At 41.3% G+C, this 27,542-nt stretch overlaps 1 protein-coding gene across 2 annotated transcripts in view; it reads left to right on the plus strand.

Moving 5' to 3' along the window:
* Window positions 1–27,542, plus strand: part of helz (helicase with zinc finger) — a 47,376-nt gene that overhangs the window by 13,215 nt on the left and 6,619 nt on the right. For both annotated transcript variants that reach the window (XM_079159457.1, XM_079159456.1), the window contains 17 exons: window positions 1,923–2,049; window positions 2,213–2,425; window positions 3,482–3,612; window positions 6,495–6,674; window positions 9,016–9,117; window positions 10,786–10,964; window positions 14,304–14,422; window positions 16,304–16,449; window positions 16,861–17,008; window positions 18,695–18,878; window positions 19,793–20,021; window positions 20,438–20,726; window positions 24,371–24,416; window positions 25,214–25,401; window positions 26,122–26,326; window positions 26,443–26,529; window positions 26,634–27,134. In XM_079159457.1, the coding sequence (XP_079015583.1) occupies window positions 1,923–2,049; window positions 2,213–2,425; window positions 3,482–3,612; window positions 6,495–6,674; window positions 9,016–9,117; window positions 10,786–10,964; window positions 14,304–14,422; window positions 16,304–16,449; window positions 16,861–17,008; window positions 18,695–18,878; window positions 19,793–20,021; window positions 20,438–20,726; window positions 24,371–24,416; window positions 25,214–25,401; window positions 26,122–26,326; window positions 26,443–26,529; window positions 26,634–27,134 (3,074 nt within the window). The remainder of the gene's footprint in view (window positions 1–1,922; window positions 2,050–2,212; window positions 2,426–3,481; window positions 3,613–6,494; window positions 6,675–9,015; window positions 9,118–10,785; window positions 10,965–14,303; window positions 14,423–16,303; window positions 16,450–16,860; window positions 17,009–18,694; window positions 18,879–19,792; window positions 20,022–20,437; window positions 20,727–24,370; window positions 24,417–25,213; window positions 25,402–26,121; window positions 26,327–26,442; window positions 26,530–26,633; window positions 27,135–27,542) is intronic.

A 27,542-nucleotide genomic window follows, 5' to 3' on the forward strand; every position in this document is an offset into this window, starting at 1 on the left:
TTGGTCTTGTCTCATGACTCACAGTGTCATTCGGTTTGGTAAGGAAGTAGCTACAGTATGAACTCCCAATGTGCACATGAATAATCTCTCTGCCTTTTTAAACCGTTCATGTCCTGGTTCGAATGCTTTTCATGGCTGATTGAGTTTCAGCAGGAGATTTCCGGGTTAAGTGTGGATTCTCTAATTTACAACATCTCTCTGAATAATCTCACATTAGATTTATTTCATCAGATGTATTTCTTACTTGATAAGAGTCATGTATCAGTAGGTCAAGTGTAGTGCTGCAACGGGTCATGAAACCCACGGATCAGATCGAAAATCTGATCGGCACAAAAGAAAAAAGGGAGCAAATATAACTTTTATAGATCCCTGATCATGTTTTGTTCGCCGCTGGTACTAATTGCAGATCATTGATGATCCACAATGTCAGATGTTGTTTAATTATAGCAGCTGGTCTACAAAGCTCCTTCTTTGTTTGCCACCGTCCCAAACATCAATTCAACCGCTCTGATGTCTGTAAACCATCAACAATGCTACATGTTATCCTCTTGCTTTGTTAAATTCATTTAGTGTTTTTTTCATGAAGGCAAACAATTCAAATGATTAGTAAATAAAAGATTGTATTTTCATTGATAAAAACAAATCTTGTCATTAGTAGTTTTAATGATGTATCATAAGCTGCTTAGAGCGAGTGTAAAGTTCATCTCTAATATCTATTTATGTTGTGAAAACGTTTCCTTCAAACAACTGGATTTATTCAAGTTTCTCACCAACACTACGTTTTACGAGATTACATGTAAACACATCATGATAACGTTATAATTGACCTTTGCCCAATACTCATTTTCACTGAACGGAGCCTGAACGCATCATCGAGTGTGTCGCTGTCTGCTTTTGTCTAAATGTTTCTCACTCTGATGCCGAACCACAACAAGAAACCTCAAAAGACCCGCTGGTTGAGTAACACCACTGGTTTGCAAATGCGTACACACAATGTGTTAACTTGTCTGCGTATGTCAATCATTCATCGGAGCTTACCACCAGTGTTGCTTCCTATTTCATCACTTCAAATCCGACAGACAGAGACCAGAGAGGCAATCTAATACAATCTGGGACTGAAAGAACCCCAAAATACACCAATCTTCCACTCCATGTGGGCATATTTAGGCTCTGTGACATATACAAATAATGTAACTGCTTTTTAGGTTCCTTACTGGCAAAGTGTTATTTAGGAGACCTTGTGTTTCTAAGTACTTTATTACAGCAGATAAGTATTTTTCCTCAACTCATTTGAGCTATATTTGCCTTCAGACCTTGTGAAAACGTGCTTGTGCAGGTTTTGCCTCTGTTTTCAGAGTCTCATTATCACCACTCTATCATCACATACCAGTGTCTAACTGATTGTTTCATGTGCGTGCTGCCGATATCAGTGAATGGTATTCAGGTTATTATGGGGCCGCTGTGGTGAATCGAAGCTCAGAAGGCTCAAATGCCCGAGGCATGCATGATGCACGTGTGTGAGAGAAACCTGTTCTGATACTCTTTCAGTAGGGGGTTGGTAGGGGGCTGGTAACACTCAGCATGGCTAATATCATCAACTACTCTTTATCCATTCGAAAAAAGTCCCCCGCCACTGTGATGCACTGACAGGTCATCAGATGAGTCCAGACCAGCGTCTCTTAAGAGAAAATGAATGAACAGTTCCAGGGTTAAAATGTCTGCAGTAAAGCAACGATAAACAAGTGACTCGGTCACAAGAGAACATATTGTAATATTTGTAATAGTTCGTCAATAACGTACCACAAAACGTTATCGTGACTATCATTTGTTACATTGATTTATAAGCTAGAGGTCTGAAACAGCATAACCAAATGTCCATGTCCCCCGTCCCTGCCCCCTCCCCCTCCCCCTCCCCCGCCCAGGTTCAACATCAAAGTGAATCTCCAGCTCGTCACCAGCTTCATGCTGACCGGCATCTCTGTTGGAGCCAAGTATGCCCAGAATGGACAGCTCTTTGCACGCTTCAAACTCACTGAAACACTTTCTGAGGTAACTGGATTGGTTGAATAGTCAACAGCAATAGACTTGCAATAAACAACATTGATTTCTGCCTTTTCTCTCTTTACTAGTGTAACTACTTATTGGTGGCTCAAAGGTGCCGGCTAGCTACCTCTTCTGAACAGTGTTTTTTTTTTTTAATTTGTTACCTCAGGACACATTGGCTGGCCGGCTGGTGATGACCAAGGTGAATTCAGTCCTGGTGTTGCCATTTGGCCGTGAAGGTCACAGCAGCCATCCGCCTCCCGGGGTCAAAGAGCGTGTTTACGAGGCTGTGATCGAGGAGAAGACCAAGGACTACATCTTCCTAAGGATCTGCAAGAACTGCTGTGATGAGCTCGGGCTACTGCCTGACAGAGAACTACAGGTATGAAGTAGACCGCTCTGTTCTGAAGGCATATCCCTTTATTGAACGTCTCTACCTTCAGCAGGCCCAGCTTGATATTTATCGCTCCTCTTGCCTGAACATCGGCAGATGAAGCGAGCCGTTTGTGTTAACATTCATCATAACAACCCGCATCCTATCACTGAGAGCATCTTCTTATTCTCCTGGATACGCTGCTTGTGCCTGCGTACATGATACAATTTCATTTCCCTAGCTCTGTGGGTTCTTAGAATATTTCACACAGCCTTGATCTTTCACGCTCCTCTCGCTATCGCATATCTCCGACTTTCCTGCTCCTGAATTCGTTGTTTATTTCACTTTCTTGCTTTGTCTTTCCTTATATCTCGTTCTTCTAATTTCCACACTCCTATCCCAAAGGCATTGCATACTTTACGGGATACTTGTTAGGATTGTGTCTCAGTTTGCATGATGACAAGGCCGTCCAGCAGTAGAAACCAAATCTTAGTGATTACATGATAGAACTGGAAGAAGCAAAGGGATTGAATAGAAGTGTAAGCAACCAAGGCTCCCCAAAACATCAGGGTCAAAATAAACAACATTGTGCAATCGGCCCTTTTGTAGGGGTGTTGCAGGTGTTACTGTCCTGCCCTGTCTCCCAGTCCCCGTTACTGGTCTTTTTAACTCTTGTCTACACAATTAATTTTGCTGTAGGTGGACGATCAAGTTCTAGAGACATCTTAAAGATCAAATCTTGATTTAGCTCTTGATTGGTTGGTTTTAAAAAAGTAATCAAGCTTGATTTAATTGGAAGGACGAGACTCATGAGCTCAAGTTAAACCAAACATTTTATCCAAAATGATACAACCCTAACAAAAAGCTTTTGTTTCTGGGCTATTGTATTTGATTGGATTACTTTGTATTGCTTATAACATAGTATCCCTGCCCTGTAGATGTGTGTGTGTGTGTGTGTGTGTGTATATATATATCTATATATATATATAGATATATATAAAATCTATAGTTAAACCAGGGTTGCTCTGACTGCTTGGTAAGCTCTCGGTGTTGTTTCTGCGTCAGGTGGAGCTCCAGTTCCAGCTGAACAGACTGCCACTCTGTGAGATGCATTATGCTCTGGATCGCATCAAAGATAATGCCATCCTTTTTCCTGACATTGGAATGGTCCCCACCATCCCCTGGAGCCCCAACAGGTGTGTATTCCACGTCCAAAAGTAAGATTTACGTTGATGGCAGCCATCAATGTTTTATTCTGATTATGGTTTTCACCTCCTGTGTCTCACTCTATTGATTCAATGGGAACTCTGATACTTTACTGTAAAAAAGGTCAAACACACATAACAGATGGTTTCATGTTGCTGTATGGAAGAGGGAACCTTCTTTCCTGTTGCAGATGAATAGTGTATCTGCTGCTTATCTAGTCTCCAAAATATGATGATATGATTTGTTTTAATTGGATTTTGGATAAGTGTGGGTGTTTCATTAAATGTGAACAACGGAGTGAATTTAGCTGAAGTTAAAGCGCATCGTTTTCAGTTTCTTTATCGGGGTTGTTTTGAGTTATAACAGCAGTGTTCAGAAAGAGATACACCCTGCTGTATGTTTTAATATAAATACACACTTTTGCACTCTAACCACAAATATACAAAACCCGATAGTGAATAAAAGCATTGCATTTTGGTTTTGTGGTTTGAGGTTGCACCTTACTAGAATACAACATTAACATTTTAATGGTCATTTTGTGTTATGATTAAAAGTTTTACTTGTACCTTTTTGTATAAAAAGCTGATGCCAAGATGGGCATCAAACAGCCATTTATAATTATACCCACTACCTTGTTTTGACCTTCTTAAATTCTTAGATTTAGCGAGTGTGTTATAGCGTGATGGTAACCAAATTCATTTTAATTTTAAATGTGTTTAATGTGTAAATAGATTCACAGTTGCATTCAAATGATCACTCACACTTTATTCAATAACTTAAGCAATAATAATAAGCCCGATGTGGTTGAACTAGTGTAGTAGATGAGCTACTATGCCTCTCACTCCACTCATTGATTGAGAATTAAGTGTTAAGACAGAGGTTTCCACCACATCTATCAGCTTTATGTCCTTTTTATTTTTAGTTTGGATGCCAAAACGCAGTAAATTAACCTCGAGTACGGAGAAGGTTGATCTGCTTATTTCACCCTCGATTGCATTTGTGGAGAAAGTAAAGTCGGAATGAAAGAGTTGAGGTTTTTTCGTCACTCCTGACAGCACCCTTTGATCTCATCCATCCACCTGTTATAAACACACACACACTCTTGAACACTGAGATATCTCCCAGCCCGCCCCCCCCCCCCCAACTATGTCTCAGTTGGAGCTCAATCAATTGCTGTTGGTGGATTCACAACTTCAGAGGATGCAGTCTTCGTAATGAGGACGGAGATGCTAGGATACGTGTGCTACATGCATGATACTTTCACACTATCAAGAGTATGTGCATTACATCATGTATGTGCATCCCTTTCTTCTACCCATCTGTATGGTTTGAAACACATCCACCCACCTCTGTGTATTAGTTAATATGCTGTTCTGTGCTGCCACTTTTTTATTTGTGTGGTAGTAAGGTAGCCATGCCTGTTGCACATTCATGTGAAGGATGTGTGTTGATAAAAACAAAAGTGGAATTTTGTTAAATGGTAAATGAACTTGTACTTAGTACGAGTCTTCGGACCACAAAAAGTGCTTTTACACTACATGTCATTCATCCATTCACACCCAGTCATACACTGATGACAGGCTACTAGTAGTGGGGTGACAAAATTGATTCTTAAATGCATCACGATTCTCTCTTGAACGATTATAACGCGATCCAGAAATCTCCAAAATAGGAACATTAAAACTCAATTCTCAGCGTTATGAGTCTGTGACACCGGGCTGTCTGTTCCTTACCGCTGCCCCTGCGTCTTGTTTACGTTCTCAACGTTCTTCCGCCCCAACTAGAGAAGGGCGAAGCGAATCACGAAATACATTGCACATTTCTTTTGCTATGGGTTTGCACCCCTGAGAATCTGAGCTTTCTTGCTATGTTGCACACTCTGGAAACGAGATACAACATCCATCTCAACATTTTTTACGGACACAGCGATACTCTCATTCTACAACCAAAGCTAAAGTCATAGAGTCACTGAGGAAAGCAGGGAGGATGGTCGTAACCGTTGCCACAGAATCTAGTGTGATCGTCGCCGCGCACTTTATCACTGTATGTATAGTTTAACCACATGTTTCAGAGAAAGCATTATTTTTGTACGACAGCTGAATGCTCATTGCCTACAACAAGGGGATTTGTTTGAAGAGGAGTCTATATTATTTATTTGTGAATAAAAGCAGCTTTTTATGTCAAATGACTCAGAACATGCTGAGTTATGTGTTTTTACTACGAGGGTGCTGCTGCATGCCCAATGTTATTTATTTTCCTGTTGGTTCTCTTTGCAATGCAGGGAAATGTAACCCTCCAGTTGACACATCTCTTCTATTTGTTAATAATATTGTAATAACACAAGATAATGGAAGTAAATTCATTTGTTCTTTTATTATGAATCATTACAAATAAGCAGTGTTTCAAAATAACAAAGTCACAGTGAGAAAAAATAAATCATGTATCGAAACATTTTGATGAATCGATAATCGTTTCATAATCACACCGTAGCCCTCTGAATCGAAGTGCAAATATTCTTGTATTATCTATTTAATATTCAAATGGATTGCGAAATAGTAAGAAGTCTTGTAAGGATATCCTTGAATATTGATCCCCTGATCCCATTCACACATGACTCCATGCAGGAAAATGTTACTTCAGACTGCATACATTTCCTGTCATTAAGTGCAAGAATTGTTCTCACCTCATCTCTGTCCCACTGAGGTTAATTAGATTAGCAGAACGTTTCTTTCTGTCTCATGTTCAGAGCTATTACTTGTTCATGAGGCAATATTTTATCTAAATGCTTGAAAACGGCTACTTTGACAAAATACATAAATGAGTAAGTTCATTAAAAGTTGATTTCTCTAATATTTTCCCCGTACTCCCTCAGGCAGTGGGACGAGCAGCTGGACCCCCGTCTGAATGCCAAGCAGAAAGAGGCCATCCTGGCGATCACCACACCCGTCACTATTCCCCTGCCCCCGATCCTCCTCATTGGACCCTACGGCACCGGCAAGACCTTCACGCTGGCACAGGCTGTCAAGCACATCCTGCGCCAGGACACCAGCAGGTTTGTTTATGTTTTTACTTGTTCCCCTTTTTCAACATTTGTTACATCATATTTTACCTCTGTTGGCCACCAGTGGGATATTTGCACATCCTTTACAATTGTTTACCTTCCTTAAGCCCCCATTCTCTCTAATTTCTTCCATCATATCTTTTCATCTGCTTTATTTTTTACCAAAATGTGACAACGTATATCGGCCTACCTGTGTTGTGACAAAGGTCTTTTAACCAGGGTGTGTTTTATTTTGGACAACACAGTCATGTGTCCCTTTCTAATGCCACCTCTTTGTGATTTGCATTTGAAAATGAGTGTTTGTTCTTCAGACATGTTGGCCCTGAATGTTGGCCCTGATAGCTGGGAGCCCTGTCCTCTTTCCTTTCAGCACTTGAAAGGTGTTTGGTGTTGAGATGGAAAGACATCCGCAGTGTCCCGGCATGTTAATGGGTGTCAGTTTAAGTGCCGGGAAACTCGCTACATGTGAAGTCAATTTTCAGTCTTTGGTATTGATCAACAAACCTGTCAAATCCCACACATATTGTGGTCATTTTGGGCTTCACGGTAATTGAAAAAAATATTTCTCATGAACTCATCAATCTACTCTCAATTGCCAGTTTATTGAGATTATCGAGAGTAGCTAAAAATAAGTCCTTTATAATATCATAAAGTTAGGATTTATTAATGTGTTATACTGGGAGTTGTTTATAGTATTGAGTGTATCCTAAAATTACACCTCAGTAGAATATAGAACACTTCAACAGTGCATATTTTAAATATTACTGATTTTCTTTTTCTTTTGATTAACCATCTTGAGAATGAATCAACAACCTGGACGTCACAAGCCTCCCTCTTTGGAGTAGACCGCTATCAGCCGCTGTGAAATAGTGGGTGCTATCGAGTGTTTTTAGGGACGGAAAGAGGAATGTAGATGTGAGCAGGTGTGTGTTTGTGTCGCCATTAAAATTGGCATCAGTCATTACAGCTTCAGGTGCCAAGGGAGGTCAGTCAGAGGGTGTGATCGGGCTTGGCTGTGCAGTGACCTCAGTTTCTAACTCCAGGGCAGTGACAGCCTTGGGTTTGACATTAAACATTCCAGAAAACACTGACTGAAGTTACAAAGCTGTGTAGTGTGTGTATGTGTGTGTGTGTGTGTGTGTTTTGTACTGTGTTGGCGTATGTACTCTGTAGTGTGCGTGTGTCACCACTCAAGGACAAAGAGTGCTGGCCATTTGGATGAATTTGTGTCATTTGTGATGGGTGCACACGGTTAGTTTGATCATCTTTCCTGGCCCGGAATGCTTTTTCCCACAAACCACAATCCGGTCAATCCCGTTGTATCACTTCAATTTGCCACACAGTGTTGTGTACCGATAAGACATCGCAAGATTTCCTTCGATTATCATTTGTCCTCATTAGTTAGCTCCCTCGCTGTGTGCAGACACCCACAGGAAGTCCTGCAGTTTCTTGTGTTTGAAGCGAAGCAATACAGCACAAGAACACGCGTAGCGCCCCGGCCTTAATGAAAAATGAATGCAATAACTCGGACAGTGTCCCCGGAACAAAAGTTCACATTTTCTGTTCGAATAAGGGAGACAGGGTTGTATATATGTAATGTAAAAGGAAAACCTGTGTAGCAATGTAATATTCATTCCTCATCTCACTTTGAATGCACTTACTATTCTATCTTTAGGATGAATTATATATATTTTAAAAGTCGAGACAGGGGGAAGTGACCCCTCTGGACTTGTGCTGACTGCTCTTCATACTGTTAAAATGATGAAGACGTACGGATCGTAGTCGGGTGTAGCTAATGTGTGTTATTGGACATGTTAAATGCATAGCTGTCGCTCGCTGTGATGTTTCACCACCGTTTGAATGGGTAACTATATAAAAGGCAGTTTTGCAAAGCTCAATTTGAACTAACTGTACACGCTGTAAAGCTTAAAGGTACTTGCTCTGAATCTACACGCTACAAGGCATTTTGTGTAAACACGTTTTGATCAGTCCAATTAGAGATTAACCTCTGACTCCAAGCTTTTGAAATAATAAATTGCATTGATGGGATGATGGATGCGTTGTCTCTTAACACAGACATTGACGACAGCTTGACATTGGGGAAAAAAATTACTTTTCATGACAGTCCTACAAATTAAAGGGAACCAGCGCATAAAAGCAGGTTGAAGGGTTATTTCTCTCTTAAATAGCGACAAAAATGTTAATGTGGAATTCTAATTAAGCAGATAGTTTCGGCTTTATGTGCCATGCTTTTGAGATTTCTTCCACTGAGTTTCTCAGAAACTGTGTACCATGCGTTTCCTCTGACATCGTTTGTCTTCTGTCTCTACAGGGTCCTGATCTGCACACACTCCAACAGTGCAGCCGACCTTTACATTAAGGACTACCTTCATCCTTACGTCGAAGCAGGCAACGCGCATGCCAGACCTCTCAGGTATGGAAGCACACTTGCTTAAAGAAGACTTGACTGCTACGGGCAGAAAAACATGCTTTGTGTGCATTGTGTATGTGTGAACATTAGTTTAAAAGTGCCATGGTGTCTTAAAGCAAACATGGTGCTTTTAAAGGTATATTTTAATATAGTCTGTTTGCATTTATATATCCTATTTGCAGGCTGCACTTCATTCAGATTTTGAGAGGCCCTTTCGATTGTATACACTGTAAAGGCGTTAACCAAACTTACCTCCAACACATGTATATTTAAGGTCTACAGCCGCCCAAAGCACACTTTTGTCTTGTAGTTGACCACATTCGTGACTTAGAGCAGTCCTAGCTTGTCTACTGGGAGCCATTTAAAACCCTTGACCTTGTATATAAATGCTCTGGTATGTAATGGTGGCTTCTTACAGAGTGAATTAGTTTCGATAACATATTTACTACCATTTTTTTAAATAAGAAAAACAATGGCTTGCCTTTTAAATTGCCTGTACTTAACATAAACTCCAGTTCAGTTAAATTGGATCCTTTGTATTCAGTGTCTGTTTCTTTTCTGTCGGAGGAGACCATCCTAGCCGGAGAGCTTCTGTATGACTATCACTCATACATCAACTAGATTAACATTGTTGGAAAGCCTGCAGTCCCAATAATACATCCATATTAAACAGAGATAGCTTTTGGGCCGCAACTGTGACAGACAGATATTTGCTAACTTTTGAGACTCTACGAACTCTCCTGCACTTCAAACTCCACCTGAAGGCAACAAACAAACACACTCACGGATACACACAACTTCCTTACACCGCATCAGTGATTCTAATACCATTCCAGCAACCTCAGAGGTCACAAATGACAGAAAAACAGTGTCTGCCTTGACATGCCAGGGCCTAACTAGGCCGCTGTTTTTGTTAAACCCCGGGACAATAGGCAATCAACATGAGTAGGTTGTCTGATTTCTGTAGATTCCAGTGTCAATTGCCCCTTAATCACTGTAGCAACCTCTTCTCTTAGCTCCCCCTTGTCTACTTCTGGATGAGTGGGCTCAGTCAAGAATTAAGACCCCGTATGAATATATGTAGGACCCTAGTGTGGAAAGGGACTGACCGACATCACAAGGAGGAGAGGGCTTGCCTTCCTTTCTGTACTTTGCAGTCATGCATAGTATCTTTTCTCTTCCCTCCTTGAGGGAAGACTCCATCTTAAAATTGCACAATTAGGCACAGTTAAAATTTGAGCCCTGATGATTTGTTCTTCCCATATCAACACTAAGTTTGCCCTGTGTGAAGTGAAACAAAGGCATAAAGGATGCCAGATTAGGTCTGACAAATTATTTGTTGCCGGTCCTGAAACAACTTTGTTGCTTTGGGAGTTCATTTGCAGACTCAGTTAGTCGGGTTGCATCCCCTAACCTGAATCTTTAAATTGTTCGATAAAGCAAGTTAAGGGAACTGGTCGCATCATGCAAGACTCTTTCACACAATATGGATAGAATTTATTTAACGATGTATGTGAATCAAAAGTCACGCTCACTGTTCACTTCATTCACATCGCAGGTTTATAAACCAAAACAGGATCTGAATGTGGACATCAGACTGATGAAGTGGTCCTCCTTCGGTCGTTTCTCTCTCTTCTGACAATTCTCCTATTTGTCTCTCTCTCTCTCAAGGGTATACTTCAGGAACCGCTGGGTGAAGACGGTGCACCCGGTGGTCCAGCAGTACTGTCTCATCTCCAACACGCACATCAATTTCCAGATGCCCACAAGGGAGGACATCCTCAGGCACCGCGTGGTGGTGGTCACCCTCAGCACCTCCCAATACCTCTGCCAGCTTGACTTGGAGCCCGGTGAGTCGTATGACAAGATATGTAGTCCTCTCGAGTGTAGTGGCAGGCTAAACCTTTCCTGAGGGGGGTTTCCTGGGAAAGCTGACAAACACCATTCACATTGTTCAGAGAACGTGTGAAGAATGAGCACAGACTAACAGGTGGACGAAATATTACAATCCCTCGATTATAATACAGTCAAACACAAGGATAGCCTCAAAAATGACCATTAGGATTCAGTCGGCACATAAAAGTAGTCTCCGCAAAAGGTGAACAAGGTAGTGTTTTAGTATTAGTCTATGATACACTGCATTATGTGAAACTATATTTATGGAAATATGTAAATGTAATTCCGTCTCATGTTCTTTGGTCATCCCCACTGGCTCATATCCAGTGTTGGCAGCAGCAGAGAAACTGTACAAATTTAAGTTGTGTAAAAGACATGGAAAACAACCAGTTTGTCATTGCGGGCTAATAACTGACTCTGATGTGTCAGCAGGGGGGGCTTTGTCTGTTGCTTGGGAACACCATCTGCCTGTGTCTAATGTATTGTACATCATTAGCCCCTCTCCAGCTCGCCAGCGCTCCTCGTGTTCCACGGTGATGAAAATCGTCGGGAAACGAGGCAATTGGCAGCCAGCGAGTCTACTAAGTAGCAATAACAAATCTCCCACCCCAAACACACAGATGCCCCAAGAAATCTATGGTTTGGTGTGCCTCTAAGACTAGTTCCACCTTCAGGAGTTAGACCCACACATGTTATGCCCTGCTCATGTTATGTGGGTGCACTTCTATATTTAAATACACACTTAGGTTGACTGCCTATAGGTGCACTCGTAGACGTCTTCAGCTACGTTAGCCCCTGAAAAAGAACAACTTTAAACATTAATTCTTGATCTGCGTCCATTCATCGTAGAAGGCTGTTTGCTGGCTAATTCAATGTAATTATTATCTCTGATAAGTACATTTTGTCAAAGAAATCACTCTTAAAAGGGAAAACTGTAAATGAGCTGTATTTCCCCTTTTTAGCAGATGTGCAGTCTAATATTGATTTGTCTGGATGCTGCTGGATCTTGCAGCCTTGTAAATAAAGGTTTATGGTTGTACCTCACACTGTGGTCAATACGGGAATGTTGTTATCCAAAAGGAAGTTGGCTTCTATTGGGTTCACATTGTGTGTCAGGGACCAAAACACATCCAAGAACAATGTCAAATTCTCACAAAAATAATTGCAAAAACAACTTTTAAACCCGATCTTTACTGGAGTTATCTCTTTCACAGCTCTTGCAAGTCACTTTTAAAAGTGTGAAAAGGGTAGAACGAGACAGTGAAAGGTAGAATGTGAGAGACTGGGGATGTGAGGTGAAGCAACCGCCATTCAATATTAAACTGTCGTCTTGTGCAGCACTGGGCCTCTGATCTCTCTCCCCCTCTGCTTATTATCCCTTCCTCCTTTCTTTCTTTTACTACCGTTTGAAAATTCAAACACCATTATTAGCTTATTGAAAAATAGCAGCTACAGAAATGTAATTTGGATCTGTAGTTCAGAGGGCGGGCAGCTCTGTCCCAGGTGAAACTGTCCCGTGTTCCTTCATGACCGGCTCTCTTGTCAACGTGGCTCTCATTAAGACCGTCTCTTCCCTCCTTGTCTTCACATCTCTGCATGGGGAAACATTTCCATTTGTAATGTTGCGTATTCATGTGGATCGAAGTAAAAGAGCATGTGGGCAGGATGCAGCAGGGACTACAAGCTATAGACAAGATTAACAAAAGTGCATGGCCTCAATAATAAACTATGTGATATGAGGGAAGCACACATGCATGATTTCATGTCCCGTTGGCTGCGTTGTTGAGTCATTTTCCATGCAGTGATAAAAACAATGACATTTCCACGAATGAATTTCTCTCCCCAACTGTGCAGCTTGTATGTGAACAATTCAGAGATTACTCAAGCACGTCATTTTAAGTATGTGCATATTATCCAGAGATTATTCATGTGCATCATTCCATGCATATTACACTACCGTTCAAAAGTTTGGGGTCACCCAGACAATTTTGTGTCAATTTTCAGTTTCTTCGCAATTTCTCGCATGGAATAGCTTCATTTCTAAGAACAAGAATAGACTGGCGAGTTTCACATGAAAGTTCTCTTTTTCTGGCCATGTTGAGAGTATAATCGAACCCACAAATGTGATGCTCCAGATACACCTATGTAGATATTTCATTAAAACCAGACGTTTCCACCTAGAATAGTCATTAACCACATTAACAATGTATAGTATGTATTTCTGATTAATTTAATGTTATCTTCATTGAAAGAAACAGTGCTTTTCTTTGAGAAATAAGGACTTTTCTAAGTAACCCCAAACATTTGAACGGTAGTGTACATCCCACCTTTTGGAATCAGTGTGACCTCTGTCAGTGTCTACCAAATCATTCTATTAGGGACACGTGATGGAAAAGGAGGGAATTCGAGCAATGCTTCATTCCATGTTTTTAGTCTGGTTTGATCTCCTTTGATTACTTTGTTTGGTGCATCACTTCATATGCTTAAATCGATAAATATTCTGCAAATGCAAAAGTAATTGTAAAAGGAAAAAAAGTGAATGCCTTTTTATCAGCACCACAGGTGGGAACAATGCTTCACTGAGGTGCACACAGTTCAGAGAGAACACTGGTTTGAGGCTTTATAGTTGGAGGAAGAAAGAAAGAAATCGATACGTTTTGCAGGCATTTGTTCAAAGGCCGATACAAAGGAGTGAATGTTGCCTCAGATCAATTTGCTTCCCCGCTTTTCTTGCCAGCCTGTGTTTCTGTTTGTTTACTTTCTGACAGTCGCCGAGTTTATTTTGTTATTTTCTGCCGTCGCATTTCATATCTGCATATACTTTCCTGTAGAAAGTCTGCTCGGGCTTCAGAGGCTGTTTTCGCTGGTTGTTATTCAGCCTCCCTGCTCCAGCACTCATTTGCCATGCTGTTTCATCCCCCCCCCTCCTCACATTGCAGAGCACCGTTTGAGCTTTTTAAATCGGGGGAGGGCTACTGTTCAATCCCTTTCAAACGTCCACAAAACCCTGCCTTCGGTTTGCAGGGCCGGTTAAAAGAAAGGGAAGAAAAAGTGACTCAGAGGATGACACAGTTACAAACTTTGAATGCTCCTGGTGAATAAAAGGATTGTTTGTTAATGTGCCAATGTTGGTCATCTTCATTTTGACACACACACACACACACACCCCTGTTTTTTTTTTTTTTTTCTATTTTCCTTATCAGGATTCTCGGGTGTGAAACGAGTGTGCTCTGTTTATGTTTAGCATCAACAACAGTACTAAAGTTATGCTGGTGTGTTGTCTGTTTTGGCAGGGTTGTTCTCTCATATCCTTTTGGATGAAGCGGCCCAGGCCATGGAGTGTGAAACCATCATGCCTTTTGCTCTAGCTAGCAAGAACACCCGCATCGTGCTGGCTGGAGACCATATGCAGGTAACGACAAAGAGTTTCTCCAGTGGGGGGAAAAAAATCAAGCACTTATTCACTAATTACTAAATATATGTTCATGCACATCAAAGGGTCTTGGGTTCATTCTCTCAGATGATTAAATACCTTTCTTTGTATTTTAAAATATTTGGAAGGAGGGATGCAATACAGGCGCAGATCGTAGCTGAGACGTCATGTAGAGGTAATGACTCCATTTGTATTTTGCGATGGATTAGACTCCACGCTTGCCTACTACAAAAGAACAGACAGCAGCCAATGGAGAGCTGAGGTTCTGGAGACCACTTCAGCCACAGATGACTCAAATATGAACTCGCATCAGTCGAGCTTTATAAGCCAAACGCAAAGAATTAAACCCTTATTTCCTCCTCTCCTGGTTTTGGACAGAAGCACAGGATTACCAGTAGGCAGCAGAGGAAGACAAGGCAGGAGTCCACTGTGCAGTAGCTGCTCTAATTACTTGATCTCTCTCTCTGCTATTTGTTAGAGCAAAGAAAAGTGGATTTAAAAGACAACATCCGCCTGTGTATCCAGCTGTCCCTTTGTCTCACGGCCATCTTCTTCCACCTTTCCATCCTATATAATTGCTTCGTAGGTCCAAGGACGGATGTGGCCCTTTGTGTTTCTCTCTCCTGTCTCTGCTCTCACTTTAACAGTTTACCTCCATTATTCATCAGTGGGAGAGCAGACAATAGTCAATGAAGGCGAAGGCCTCTATTGATTGTTTGCTTTCTTATTGACTGTGTGGGGCCTCAGTAAAGCTAGAAGAGCCTCTCACTTTCAGGCTTAAATTAAGATTCCAATGAAAGATAAATTGCAGTCTTGTTTGTGTGATCGTGTTCAGTTTTGCAAACGTGTAACCTCATTTGAGTTAAAGCACATCAGGATGATGGGGACAAATCTAGCTCAATACACACGGAAGATGTTAAGACTGTTTGGGTATTGGTTGAAGAACTGATTTATTCACTCATTTGATTTATTGCTATAACAAGAGATTAGGTATAAAACGCCACCTGTGGTTTGGTATCAAACAGTCCAATGCTGTGCTGTCTTGGCTGGAAAGCAGTGCCATATTGGAGCAGGTCTGTAACCAAGACTGGCTGCTGCATATATACTCCAAACAAATTTGAATTTGGCATGTTCTCAAACTGCTGTGAATTCGCTGCGAGTAAATTCCACTATAATCACTGCGACTCATGGTCTGTTTGTTTAATGGCATACACACCAGATGGAAGAGGTTCCAATCTACAGTGGGACAGACAACTCGCTCAGTTCCTCAAAACAAGAATGGCCCTCAACGTAATTACATTTTAAGTTAACATTTGGAATATCCTACCTAGCGAATAGGAACAAGGGTGCCCGGGGGAACCAAACTGTGCATTCTTGTTGGAAACTGTGAAGATTGCGCATATTAGACTGTAAACACGTTGAAGAAGGGGGATGCGTTCTGTATAATACATCCTGTCAAAGCAGCTGACATACCGGGGACATTTACTTCAAATGATTTTGGAAGCATACATGAGATTGCCAACACAAGATATTCTTGTAGACCTGACTCGCCAAGCTACTTTACAAAATGACTCGAGCGCTGTCGAGCAACACATGGGCTTTCATGTGATTAGCTTCAACCAGAGGTGAAACACGTTATCACGAAGCCACCTGATGAACTGTGGTGTAAAAGCTGTGAAGGAAAGGTGTGACTAAAGCTTGTGTGGTACGTGGTTTGACACCTCTATTTTAAACTTGGAATGTATTCAGTGTATTAAATCGAAAGTAAAAGAAATGATGTGAGAGAATGGTAAGATAACTTTCTCATGCTTTGAAACTAACTTTTTGTCTCGCTCTCTTTCTCCATTTTGTGTCCTTCAGCTCAGTCCATTTGTGTACAGCGAATTTGCGCGTGAGCGTAACCTGCATGTGTCACTGCTGGACAGGCTGTATGAGCACTACCCTTCCGAATACCCTTGTCGCATCCTCCTGTGCGAGAACTACCGCTCTCACGAAGCTATCATCAGGTAGGTGTGAGCCCTCGACACCGCCTAGTGTCGAAACTGTGGGAGGGAGAGGCTGAGACACTCGAGAGAAGAGGGGGGTGGGAGGGAGGAACGGGTCAGGAGGGAAAGTGGGAACATAGGTGAGGAATCGACAGACATGAGTTGATAGGAAAGAGGAGTCATTATGTAAAAATGTTCAGATTTTTCTATATTTTGAAATCTAAGTAGACGCTAATAAAGGCTTACAAGCTGCAAACATGTTCTCCATCTTAATAGTTGTGGTCTTAGCAGAAAGAATGATGATATGATGGTGCAAGGATATCTATCAGAAGTTAATGATAATCTAAGAATTACCAACATGCTCCATTCTAATATTCCCCTCTATTTGCTTTCCTTTTTTGCTTCTCTTTCTCTCACCTCCTCTTCCGACAGCTACACGTCAGAATTATTTTATGATGGCAAGTTGATGGCGAGTGGGAAGCAGCCCTCCCATAAGGACTTCTACCCTCTGACCTTCTTCACAGCCAGAGGAGAAGATGTCCAGGAGAAGAACAGCACTGCCTACTACAACAATGCAGAGGTATGGAAGTTGGAACTGGTGTAGTTGTTCTGATGGTGTTTGCATATCAATTATTTTGGCTGAATGTTATTAAGAGTCATTATGAGATCTATCAAGTACGCGTTTGTGTTAATATGTACTCCTCTTGCTTGATAGTAAATGTTACATTTTGAAATGGGTAAATGAATGAATAGAAAATTCACTTTTGAAAGGAACAACTGCTTTCACTCGATAACACCAATATCTTCAATTTGTGTAGCACTCGTTGCTTTCATGCAGCATTTTCCTGTCCTGTCCCACAGAACTAATGATTCTTATTTCCACTGCATTCCTAAAATACTGAAGTTTAGAACTAAACTAGGAAACCAAATAGCTCTGCTCCCTTCCTCTGAGTAAGGAAAGGCTATCAAAGCTTAAAAACGAGACCAATATGACGTTAATCAGTGTGATTGATGAAGCATGTTGATTCAGTTTGTATTCATTGATTGTGACATGTGTGCTATTATAGCTACTCTGAAAAAACAAAAGCTTCACTATTTGGGCTGTGAGGAGAATTAACTTCATGAAAATGCTCAAATTCTGATGATAAAATATTAAAACTAACACTTCACTGGTAATTATGTCATTAATTCATCATCGGACCGAGGCTGCCATGTACGCTGGTTGCGCCTCCTTTTTCTCTCACACTTAGAATTTGATATCTGTTTTTTTTTTCAGTTGTATCCGCCTGAGAACACGTTGTATTATTTAGGCTCCATTGTAGTCAGTCCATGTTACTTTTGTCTCTGTGCTTGTATGGGTGCATAATGCACAGTTTGATGAATAATTCAGGATTTTGATGATGACGACGTGTCATTTAATTTAGATTATTAATTTGAGTTTGGTTGACTGAAGTCCAAAGCAGAATGATCAGCACCGTTTATTTCGCCTCGTCACACCCACTGTCTTTTAATCCTAATTGAAGATGAAACCCATAAACGTAATTAGGAGCAACATTTGACACCCATGATGCCTGATTCACTGACAGTCCCGGCCTTTGATTGGTTCCTCTGCAGACTTGTTGGTGGTCATTGGCTGTGTCTGACCCTTGACCCTTTACTGACAAGTTCCAGCCAACTAAATCACGGCCGCTTCTTCATTTTTCTCCCAAACTGTCAGCAATGCCAAATGAATTACCTTCCGTCTCTCTGATACAGCACCCGTGTCAAGCCATTGACGACATTATCATAATCTTGCTAAATCAGAATGCGGTGCGCATGTCCGGTTGAGAGTCCTGCGCAAGTGTCTCTGATGAGCTTCAAGTGGAGGACAATATTTCCATGACGGTTTATAGCCTCTGGGAGCCAATTCTTTAAACAGGAATTAAACTGCTTATATTACAAAAGAACAACAGGGATTCAAAGCAACAACTCCTGCTTTAATAAATAATATCAAAGCAAATCTTAAAACTAATACACAATATATTGAATTGGAAGTAAAATCATAATCACCTGTACAGTGAAGCTTATGATGATAAAACAATTGTCAATTCAACTCTGTTAAGTATAGAATTAATTTGAAACAGCAGGTGTGATCCCCCACTGTTGTCTTTCTCTTAGTCTCTGACTTCCCACAGTTTGTTTTGTGTCGCAGTCATCAGTGTGTGAAGGGAGCATGGAATTGAGCCTTGTTGTTGCCTCCTTCGCTCATGTTCCTCCATCTCCGCAGGTATTTGAGATTGTGGAGCGGGTAGAAGAGTTGAAGAAGAAGTGGCCGGTGTCCTGGGGTAAGCTGGACGACAGCAGCATTGGAGTGGTGTCGCCGTACGCTGACCAGGTGTTCCGCATTCGCGCGGAGCTCCGAAAGAAGAGAATGCACGAGATCAGCGTGGAAAGAGTGCTCAATGTCCAAGGTGAGGAAGAAATATTGACCATCATGCAGCTACAGTTATAGTTACTGGCTCACACACCGAAACTGGTGCTACATCAATGTACCAGTTCATGAATATTTTGAGATTTAAATTGCCTTGTTGGTGTCCTGCATGCACATTTGGTTTAATCTTTTCATGTGATGGTGTGTTGACATTATTCAAAGAATGGGAAATTGTAAACTGGAAGAAAGCAATAAAAAAAATAGTTACAGACGAAGAAATGCCAACGTTTAAATCCCCAACTGCCTCGTTCTCCATGACGCTTGTCTGACATATTTCTGTGTGTGAGATGATGTCATTGTCCACCTTCAGTCAAAATGATACTTACAATTCAAGCTACATTGCCTTAAAGACAAATCTCTATACATCCCTCTGCAGTTATCAGTTTTCATATTACCCTTCATATCGTCCATAAGGATGATATGAGTTAGTTTCTTCCCCCAATCTCTCGTCTGCTTCAGTCTCATGCAGTTCCCACTTGTATTGCATCCAGCTGCTTTCCACAGGTCATTAACTTCCTCATTAATCACACATGAAACATGTGAACACACACACGCAAGAAAACCCGACTGTGGTTAGTGCTTAAACTTGAATTTGACACGCATGTAGTTGTTTGTTTGTGTTCTGTCAAAGGCTCCTTTATTTGTAGCAACACTTGACCTTACAACACAATTGGCTTTATGGAGAAAATAAGGTTCCTCATCATTTTCATTCATATTTCTGAGTACGGGAATAATGTGCTTCAAATGTGGTCAACCTTGAGCTAGCTTCCATCTCTTTTGTGTTTCTAATTGAGTGAAATCGACGGTCTTTGCTTCTTCTAATAATATGTTTTACCTCGCTGTTTTCAGAGTACTTAGAAACTATAATAATAATAATAAAAAACATGTTTGCAGGTAAACAGTTCCGGGTGCTGTTCCTCAGCACGGTGCGGACGCGGCACACCTGCAAACACAAGCAGACGGCCATCAAACGTAAAGAGCAGCTAGTTGAGGACTCGACAGAGGACCTCGACTATGGATTCCTCTCCAACTACAAGCTACTCAACACGGCCATCACCAGAGCCCAGTCCCTGGTTGCAGTTGTGGGAGACCCCATTGCACTGTGCTCTGTTGGGCGCTGCAGGTAAATAATGGAACTTTTCTTTCTACACCTTTTAATACTGCAACGGACTGCTCATTGGCATGACCGTATACTGAGAGATTATTCACTATTTGTTCTTTTCATTCTTGCGTTCCTGCCACTGCTGTTTGCCTCCTAGTTTTCCTTTTCTTTCCCTTTGGTGTGCTTCATCGTTTTGCTCATTTTCCTTTTCCTCATGTTCCCTCTCCTCTAACCACTGCTTTACGCATGCATTTTCCATGTTTGTTTGACAGACGTTCATATTCAGCCCTCAAGTAGTAATTTGTTCCACTGCCAGCAGTGAAACAAAATCAATGAGCTGATCCATGAAACACTCAATCCAAACAAGGAGAAATAATGGAGAATATAAAAAAATATAATCTCCATCTGTTGTTTCCTTCTTTTTTGCGCCTTTCCAGAAAATTCTGGGAGCACTTTATCTCCATCTGCCACGAAAACTCCAGCCTCCACGGCATCACCTTTGAGCAGATCAAGTCCCAGCTGGAGGCCCTGGAGCTCAAGAAGACCTACGTCCTCAACCCATTGGCCCCAGAGTTCATTCCCCGCGCCCTCAGGCCACTGCAAGGGCACCACTCTTCATCGCAGGTCCTTCACCCCCACCATCATCCTCATCCTCAGCATGCACAGCCCGCCTCCAACAAGCAGGGTCCACAGCAGCAGCAGCAGCAGCAGCAGTCACCCCCAAAGGTGAGGTGTTTCGGATGAGGCACAGTTGAATGAATAATTGTTTCCATCTATCTCTTCTATTGTGTCTACTTTCAATATGGGCATTCAAAATCCAGACACCAAACTGTAGACATTTTTTTTTAATAAAAACATATATATATATAAATAGATTTAGTCAAACAATGACGTTACTGGATACGTGTCCGCTATTTTCCTTCTGTCAATACTGAAAATGACAATTTTGAGTTGGCACATGTAGGGAAGGAATAAAAAGAGAGAAGGAAAACAGAGCAGTGAGGCAGAAATTAAATAAAATCAGGTGGGGACAGATGATGTTTTGACAAGCCCACATGTTGCAGGGTTTTTATGTTAATATAATGTGTTGGGTAACCACTTTGCGGTTGGTTGAAAATAGTAAACAAATTATCCAGAATAAATTGAGTGCCTCTTGCTTTGGAAAAAGGATAAAAGCACTACATGTGCAGGCACAAAGAACATATCTATCAAAAATGTTTATTAGATATATTTATTTTTCACCACAATTATAACTTGGCGGTCATTCATTTTGGCCCCAGAAAAACAACACGGATATAAAGTTACCATCGCAGGTTAGGTGTAAGGATGTGTTGTTCTGATTGTTTAGCTTGGATTGAAATGTCTTTGCGAGTCTGTCTGTCCTCCCTGTCTGCCCTGTGGTAAAGGTTAACGAAATGCACACAGCTGTCAACCTGCTGCCATCTCCCACTGGGCCTAATGAGCCACAGCTCCGCAGCAGCGCACACACACACACACACACACACACACACACACACACACCCTCCACAGTCGTACTATGTGGCGCACAACCACACAGACATGGTGCTGTCACTATGCAGTATGTAATATATTGTTTCCTTGAGCATATCCAGCATGTTGCTAATTTAAAGGTCAGACCATTCTTGGTAGCTCTGTACACGGTGGAAGCACCTACTGAGATGTACAGCCAAAATAATCCTTGCAAATGTCATTTAATAATAGATTAATTAGGTAACTTTTAACAGTGTCTTGCCAATAGTTTCTATTGTTGTAGAGTTAAATGTAGCTGCGTCAAGGCAACTTTTTCACATGTGCCGCTGCTGATCAGTATTGCACTGATACCTTACATTGTGAGTATTATAAAATTCCAGATAATCAGGTTAATTTGTCCAAACTATTGTAGTGTTTACAGGGTAAACGTGAGGATAAAATAAATGGTTCATAAATCAATTTGTAGAGACAGATACATATTCATAACTTGGTATCCAAAGGCAGAGAGTAAAAGAGTAATACATAGGGATTATAGGGACTATACAATATGTACTTTCAATTACTTGTAAGACATTAATTTAATCAGAGTTCAGAAAGCGTGCAACATGGTCACTGTGTGGCATCCAGATTACCAGAAATATATGCTTTAGTTGACTTCATATTGTGAAGTGCTATTTTCAGACACAGATGGTGTTTTGATGCAAGTATGCAAGACTGTGACACTTGTGGTAAAAAAAAAAAAAAAATGTCTGACATTAAAAAGCTTTTTTGTAATTTCAGCTTTAGTCGTTTTGATTGGAGGATGATAATTTAAAAGTATTACAATTCTATCAGTATTTGGAAATAAGAAGTGATACTTGAGGTGTTGTCAGGAACAAATGAAATGTTTGGTATCAAGTCAGACCTGTGTGACTTCCTCTTGGCATATACAGTATTCTTTTGTGTGTCTCTCCTTTGCAATCGTTCTCGTATCTCTTCAACCTCTTGCCATTGATTGCCCAGCACAGTACACATCTCATATCACTGACGGTGTGTTATTAAGAACCAAACTGTTACTGCTGAACCTAGATCCAGTCAGCAGGGCCTTTTACTCTCAGCTGCTCTCCACGGAAAATGTATCTTATGAGACGAATGTTGAGCAAGATTGTTTCTGGGCTTTGCCACTGTTCAACTCATTTACTATATTCGCAGTTGTATCTCTAAACGTCTAATTTGCAGAATTGGCCTCATTTTGTCAACAAATGGACTTTACCTTTAAACTCTGGCTGGGTTTGTAGAGAGTTTGCAAAATACCAGGAACACATTACAGCATAGCTACAAGAAGTTACTCCTGTTTTTGTTTGTTTTTGTTTAGATGCTGTCATGAATTTTCAGGGAATAGTTGTAACTGTGTGATTGTATTGTAATTTATTATGGCTGGCGTTCCTTCCCTGAAATGTAAAAAACAATCCGCTTTATATAATATCCGCATAGCAACAGAGTGGATCCCGTGTCATTAATTTCCCCCTCAAAGCACGCTCTCTGTCAAGAACTATCTGTTAACACCACAGTCAACCTGGAGACACTGCGTACGACAAAACCAGCCACTGACGGAGCTCAAAGTAGATTGTTGTGTATTCTTTCCTTTAATGATTACTAATAGATGAGATATGGTCCACCTACACTCAGACATGTGGAGATCTCAAGTGAGCCCAGTGTTTTGCATTCGTGTGTGTCTGTGAGCACGCCCCCCACATGAGTAATTGTACACGTGTGTCACCACTGATCAGCTGTCGGTTCAATCTCTCTGTGTACACATGTATAGTAGATGGAGCTGTGTTGTGAAGCCCCCTAGAGAAAGAGAATGGCGAGGGGAAAAGATCTTTCTTTGCAGACGTGTTGACTTGTTGTAGCTTGAAAAACAGTCACAATGCAGTCACCATAGTGACCATAGCAAATGCAGTGGTGTGTGTTTGATACTTTTTGGATAAGCTGTATCAGGATGCGGCTGTTAATTGCATGTATTGATTCAGTGGATTTGGTGTTTTTAGGGGATTTTTTTGTCGTTGATAAAATCCTTTAATTATGGCTCTTCCATAAAAGTGCTTTAAATAATCTCTTAAATACATCAGTGGTTTATTAGTGAAGCGGTCACTGAGAAGGATAGGCATACAACACAGTTGGTGATCTGTCTATACTATATTTGGAGTCAGCATGCGTCTTTGTGCGTAAGCTTTGGACATAGTTAAAAATACTGGCAGGCCGTACTACAGGACAGTAAAGAGATCATCTGAGATAGCGTAACAGGGAAAGTACGTTACAGTACAGCATGTAGACAACAACTCAGTCCCTTTTTGCAGGGTTTGCATGTCACCCTGTCGAATCAATAAAGTGGACTTTGGGAACTTTTGATCTTCAGATTCTTGGCTAAATCTTCTTTCTCCATGAAGTCCCAAAGGTAACTTTATAGGGACAGTGCAACAAAAGATTTTTTTAAATCTACTATTACACAACCTGAAAAAATCCAGCTGTGATTCTGCTAAATTCATATTTAATTTTGTGTAACTACAAACTGCCTCTCTTCAAGAAAACCACCAGCTTTACTGTAGCCTGTTCTATGAGAGCAGAAGATGTCTGTATCACACATTAATATCATGGAATCATTTAGCTGTGCGCTGCTGGCCTTGATTCCTGCCCCATCAATGATGAGGTGTTGATCCTGTAGCGGCTTTGACAGATGTGGGATTGTCACGGGGACCAAACTGCTACAGCTGTATAACCAGTTCCTACTGTTTATTGATTCAAAGTTACCACAATCGTTTATTTACTCTTTTCTTCTCCATTTGGCCTCTATGAAGTCTTGCTTTGTGACTTTCTAATGATTTGTTTTTTTCCTACAGGGCAAACATGCAAACCACACGGAGCACCTTCCACCTGAAGGATATGGTGAGTTTATCCCTGTTGATTATCTAAGTATTCAAAGCTCGTAGCTCACGTAGGCTCAGAATGTTCACTTGACTGCATGTAGATAAAGGAAAAGGAATCTAATGCAGGTGAAATTTGAGACTTAAAAGTATATTACTACGGTACTATTGATAAACACTGCCATCAAAAACTCAGTGTTCTTGTAGTAGTAAAAAACAGTTGAAATTGACTACGGTGTACATAATAGAAATACATTTCCTCCACATAGCATTTTTCTCCTTATCGCTATATTTTTATTTCTATGGTTGGGTCTTACAACAGAGCAACAGTGGAAGAGTTTCCTTTTTGTTTCTTTTGTTGTCTCTCTGAACACAAATGAGCACACATCACAACAGCTTGAAATGAGCCAGTCTAATGCAGCAGCGCAGATGGATGCATGACGGCCTGAGGCTATTGAAGCCATCAGTGCGATGCAGCCTTGAACAACACAGCAAGGAGTTGTTAATGCGACGCTGACTACGGGAAGACAATCGGTTTGTTTCAGCTGCTGCAGATTGTCAGCCTAAACTGAAACAAATCAAATGAAATCTGCACAAATCAATTCTTCCTTTTGAATGCAGTTTGGGCGTCGACTATTCATAGGTCGTCGTCCTCTCTGATAAAGTCAGAGAAGTTGTTACCTCATATTTTTTTCCACGCTATGAATAGCTAGATATGCCTTGAGCTTACTGTGTTGCCTGCTATCGATGTGTTTTCACATTTAGATTAGGAACCATTTGCATTTACTTGTATTACTATGCCGTCTTCTCTCATTGCAGTCCAACCCAACCCAGCTGTGTTGATGGGAAACCCTATTCGGGCATTCACACCACCCTTGGGTGGCACGCCAGCTGGCATGGGCAAGTCACCCAGTCCTGTTCAGAGGATAGATCCTCATACAGGCGCCAGCATCCTCTACGTCCCAGCTGTGTACGGTGGCAACATGGTCATGTCCATGCCCCTGCCGGTAAGTTTCCTGCTTCTGGTAACAAACTGCCGGATACATACGTCAGATTGTATATTTAGCCAGTGTGCAATACAAAGTCGTATACTTTGACTACTACAAAGGATTTGATCAAATAGCTTTTTGTTTTGTAGAAAAGAAAAATATGTAAGATCCGCAAAGAAAATGTGTAAAATATGTGCATATTTTGTCAAAGATTACATTTATTTAACAAGGGGAGGATATCATATTTTGCTCATAACAATATGACGGGCAAGATAATCAATATATAGTCATGTTAGCACTGTTTTCTTCAGATCTAGTATTGGTTGGTGTACTGTACTTTCTGTGGGAATAAAGAGCTATATTTGTCACCTAGTGTAATGTGTAACACAACTTGCATTGTTTAAGATAATATATCAAAGAACAATCTAAAAATGTTTAAAAGCTCCTCTTCTGTGTAGTAATTCTCAATAATAGTATTCCACAGTAAAAATATTTCGTCACCATTTCTTTCAGTCATATTACCCAAATGCATTGAGGCTTATTGTAGATTAGTTCTCTGTTATTATGTAGTTCATGTCTGTAAGATGTATGTTACATGTGAAACAATTTAGCTATTTGGTTTCATGTGTTGCTGTTTGTTATTGTCATTAAGGGTAATGTGCTCTCCATAATCCACAGTGTGTGTTTACCTCCCTCTCTTCTGTCACGGTGTCTTAATCTGTGTTTGTATTTCCTCAGCTGCCTTGGCCAGGTTACCAGAATCGATTCCCTGTGGACCCGCGCATCATGAACCACCCGGCAGCCATGGCCTACAACTTTAATCTGTTGCAGGCCCAGAATCGAGGCTCCCCCATCCCTTACAGTGGAGTGGCCCACCCCACTCATCTAGGAATGGGCCAGCCCAGCCCTGACAAGGAGCTACAGGCAGACCCCATCAGAAATGGTGTGCCTCAACCAGCCAAAATCACAAACTGCTGTAATTGTATTCCATCAAATATAAAGAAAGAAGTGGCCGAGCATATTTTAATAAGTTTTTATTTTCTGGTTTTGACTTCTTAGGTAAATTAGAAGGATGTCCAAAGTCAGAACAGAGCCGCCTTCAGACACCAGAGAGGAAAACCACCGACATGAAGGAAAAACAGGCAAGTTTTTGACATTTCTGCGTTTAATTAACCTTAAGCAACGTATCTATTTTTTGATGTAGAGCTCCACGTCTTTGCTCATGGGGTTTATTTTTTTGCTCCAGGGAGATTTAGACACAGGCCGAAGTCTAGACTCACAGCCAGACGGGCTTGTTGGATTTCCCAATGCGCTGCTCCATCGAAAAGATCCCTCAGCTGCCCAAAGACCCCTCAACTACCACCTGGCACCACCCAACCCAGCTTTCCCTCCACATCCTGCCAGTGGAAGAGCCTTCCCCCCACAGTATCCAGTCTCCAGGCTTCCTTATCGGGTCAGCCAGCCTCAACACCCAGGGATGGCCCCACCGAGTCAGCAGCAGCAACAGCTCAGCCCTGCCTACACTGGTGGTAGCCACAACGCGTCCTTCTTCATTGGCCCCATGCCCCCCCACAGGGCTGTCCAGTCTCCTACTTTGGATGGGCCGGAGCCTGGAGGGGTGGAAGACATGAGTAGCTCCATTAGGACTCCGATGGGCCACCCAGGGGGCCACCACCCAGGCCTGTCACAGCATAACAGGGTCAACAGCTTTGGGGAGGACGGACAGGATGGAAGCCTGGGAGATAGTTTGGGTGAGAGGAGCATCATTTTTTATTCATTTTTTATTCGGCAAATCCTTAGAGCTAGAATGTGAAATGGTGATTTGTTTGTTATTGTTACAGAGTTTCTTTTAATTAATGCAGAAGATCTCACGTTGCTCGTGGCTATTTAGTCTAGACTTTCACAAAGTCATAAAAAAGAATAACAATAGGAGTTAATTGGTATTTAGTTTGAAAAGAGTTCATATCCTGATAATCTGATTTATTTTCCAAGATTCTTTATTTTATGAGAGACTAATCTGCAGCTCTCTCGCACTCTAAAAAGTTAGTCCAGATGCATGTTCGCCCATATTATCACTTGGTATTTGGTCTATGGCACCGAATCATATGGTTTTCTATCGTATATAGAATATGAATGCAGTCAAGCGATCACAACTAATC

Source organism: Pholis gunnellus (assembly GCF_910591455.1).
Source record: "Pholis gunnellus genome assembly, chromosome: 5".
Taxonomy (NCBI): Eukaryota; Metazoa; Chordata; class Actinopteri; order Perciformes; family Pholidae; genus Pholis; species Pholis gunnellus.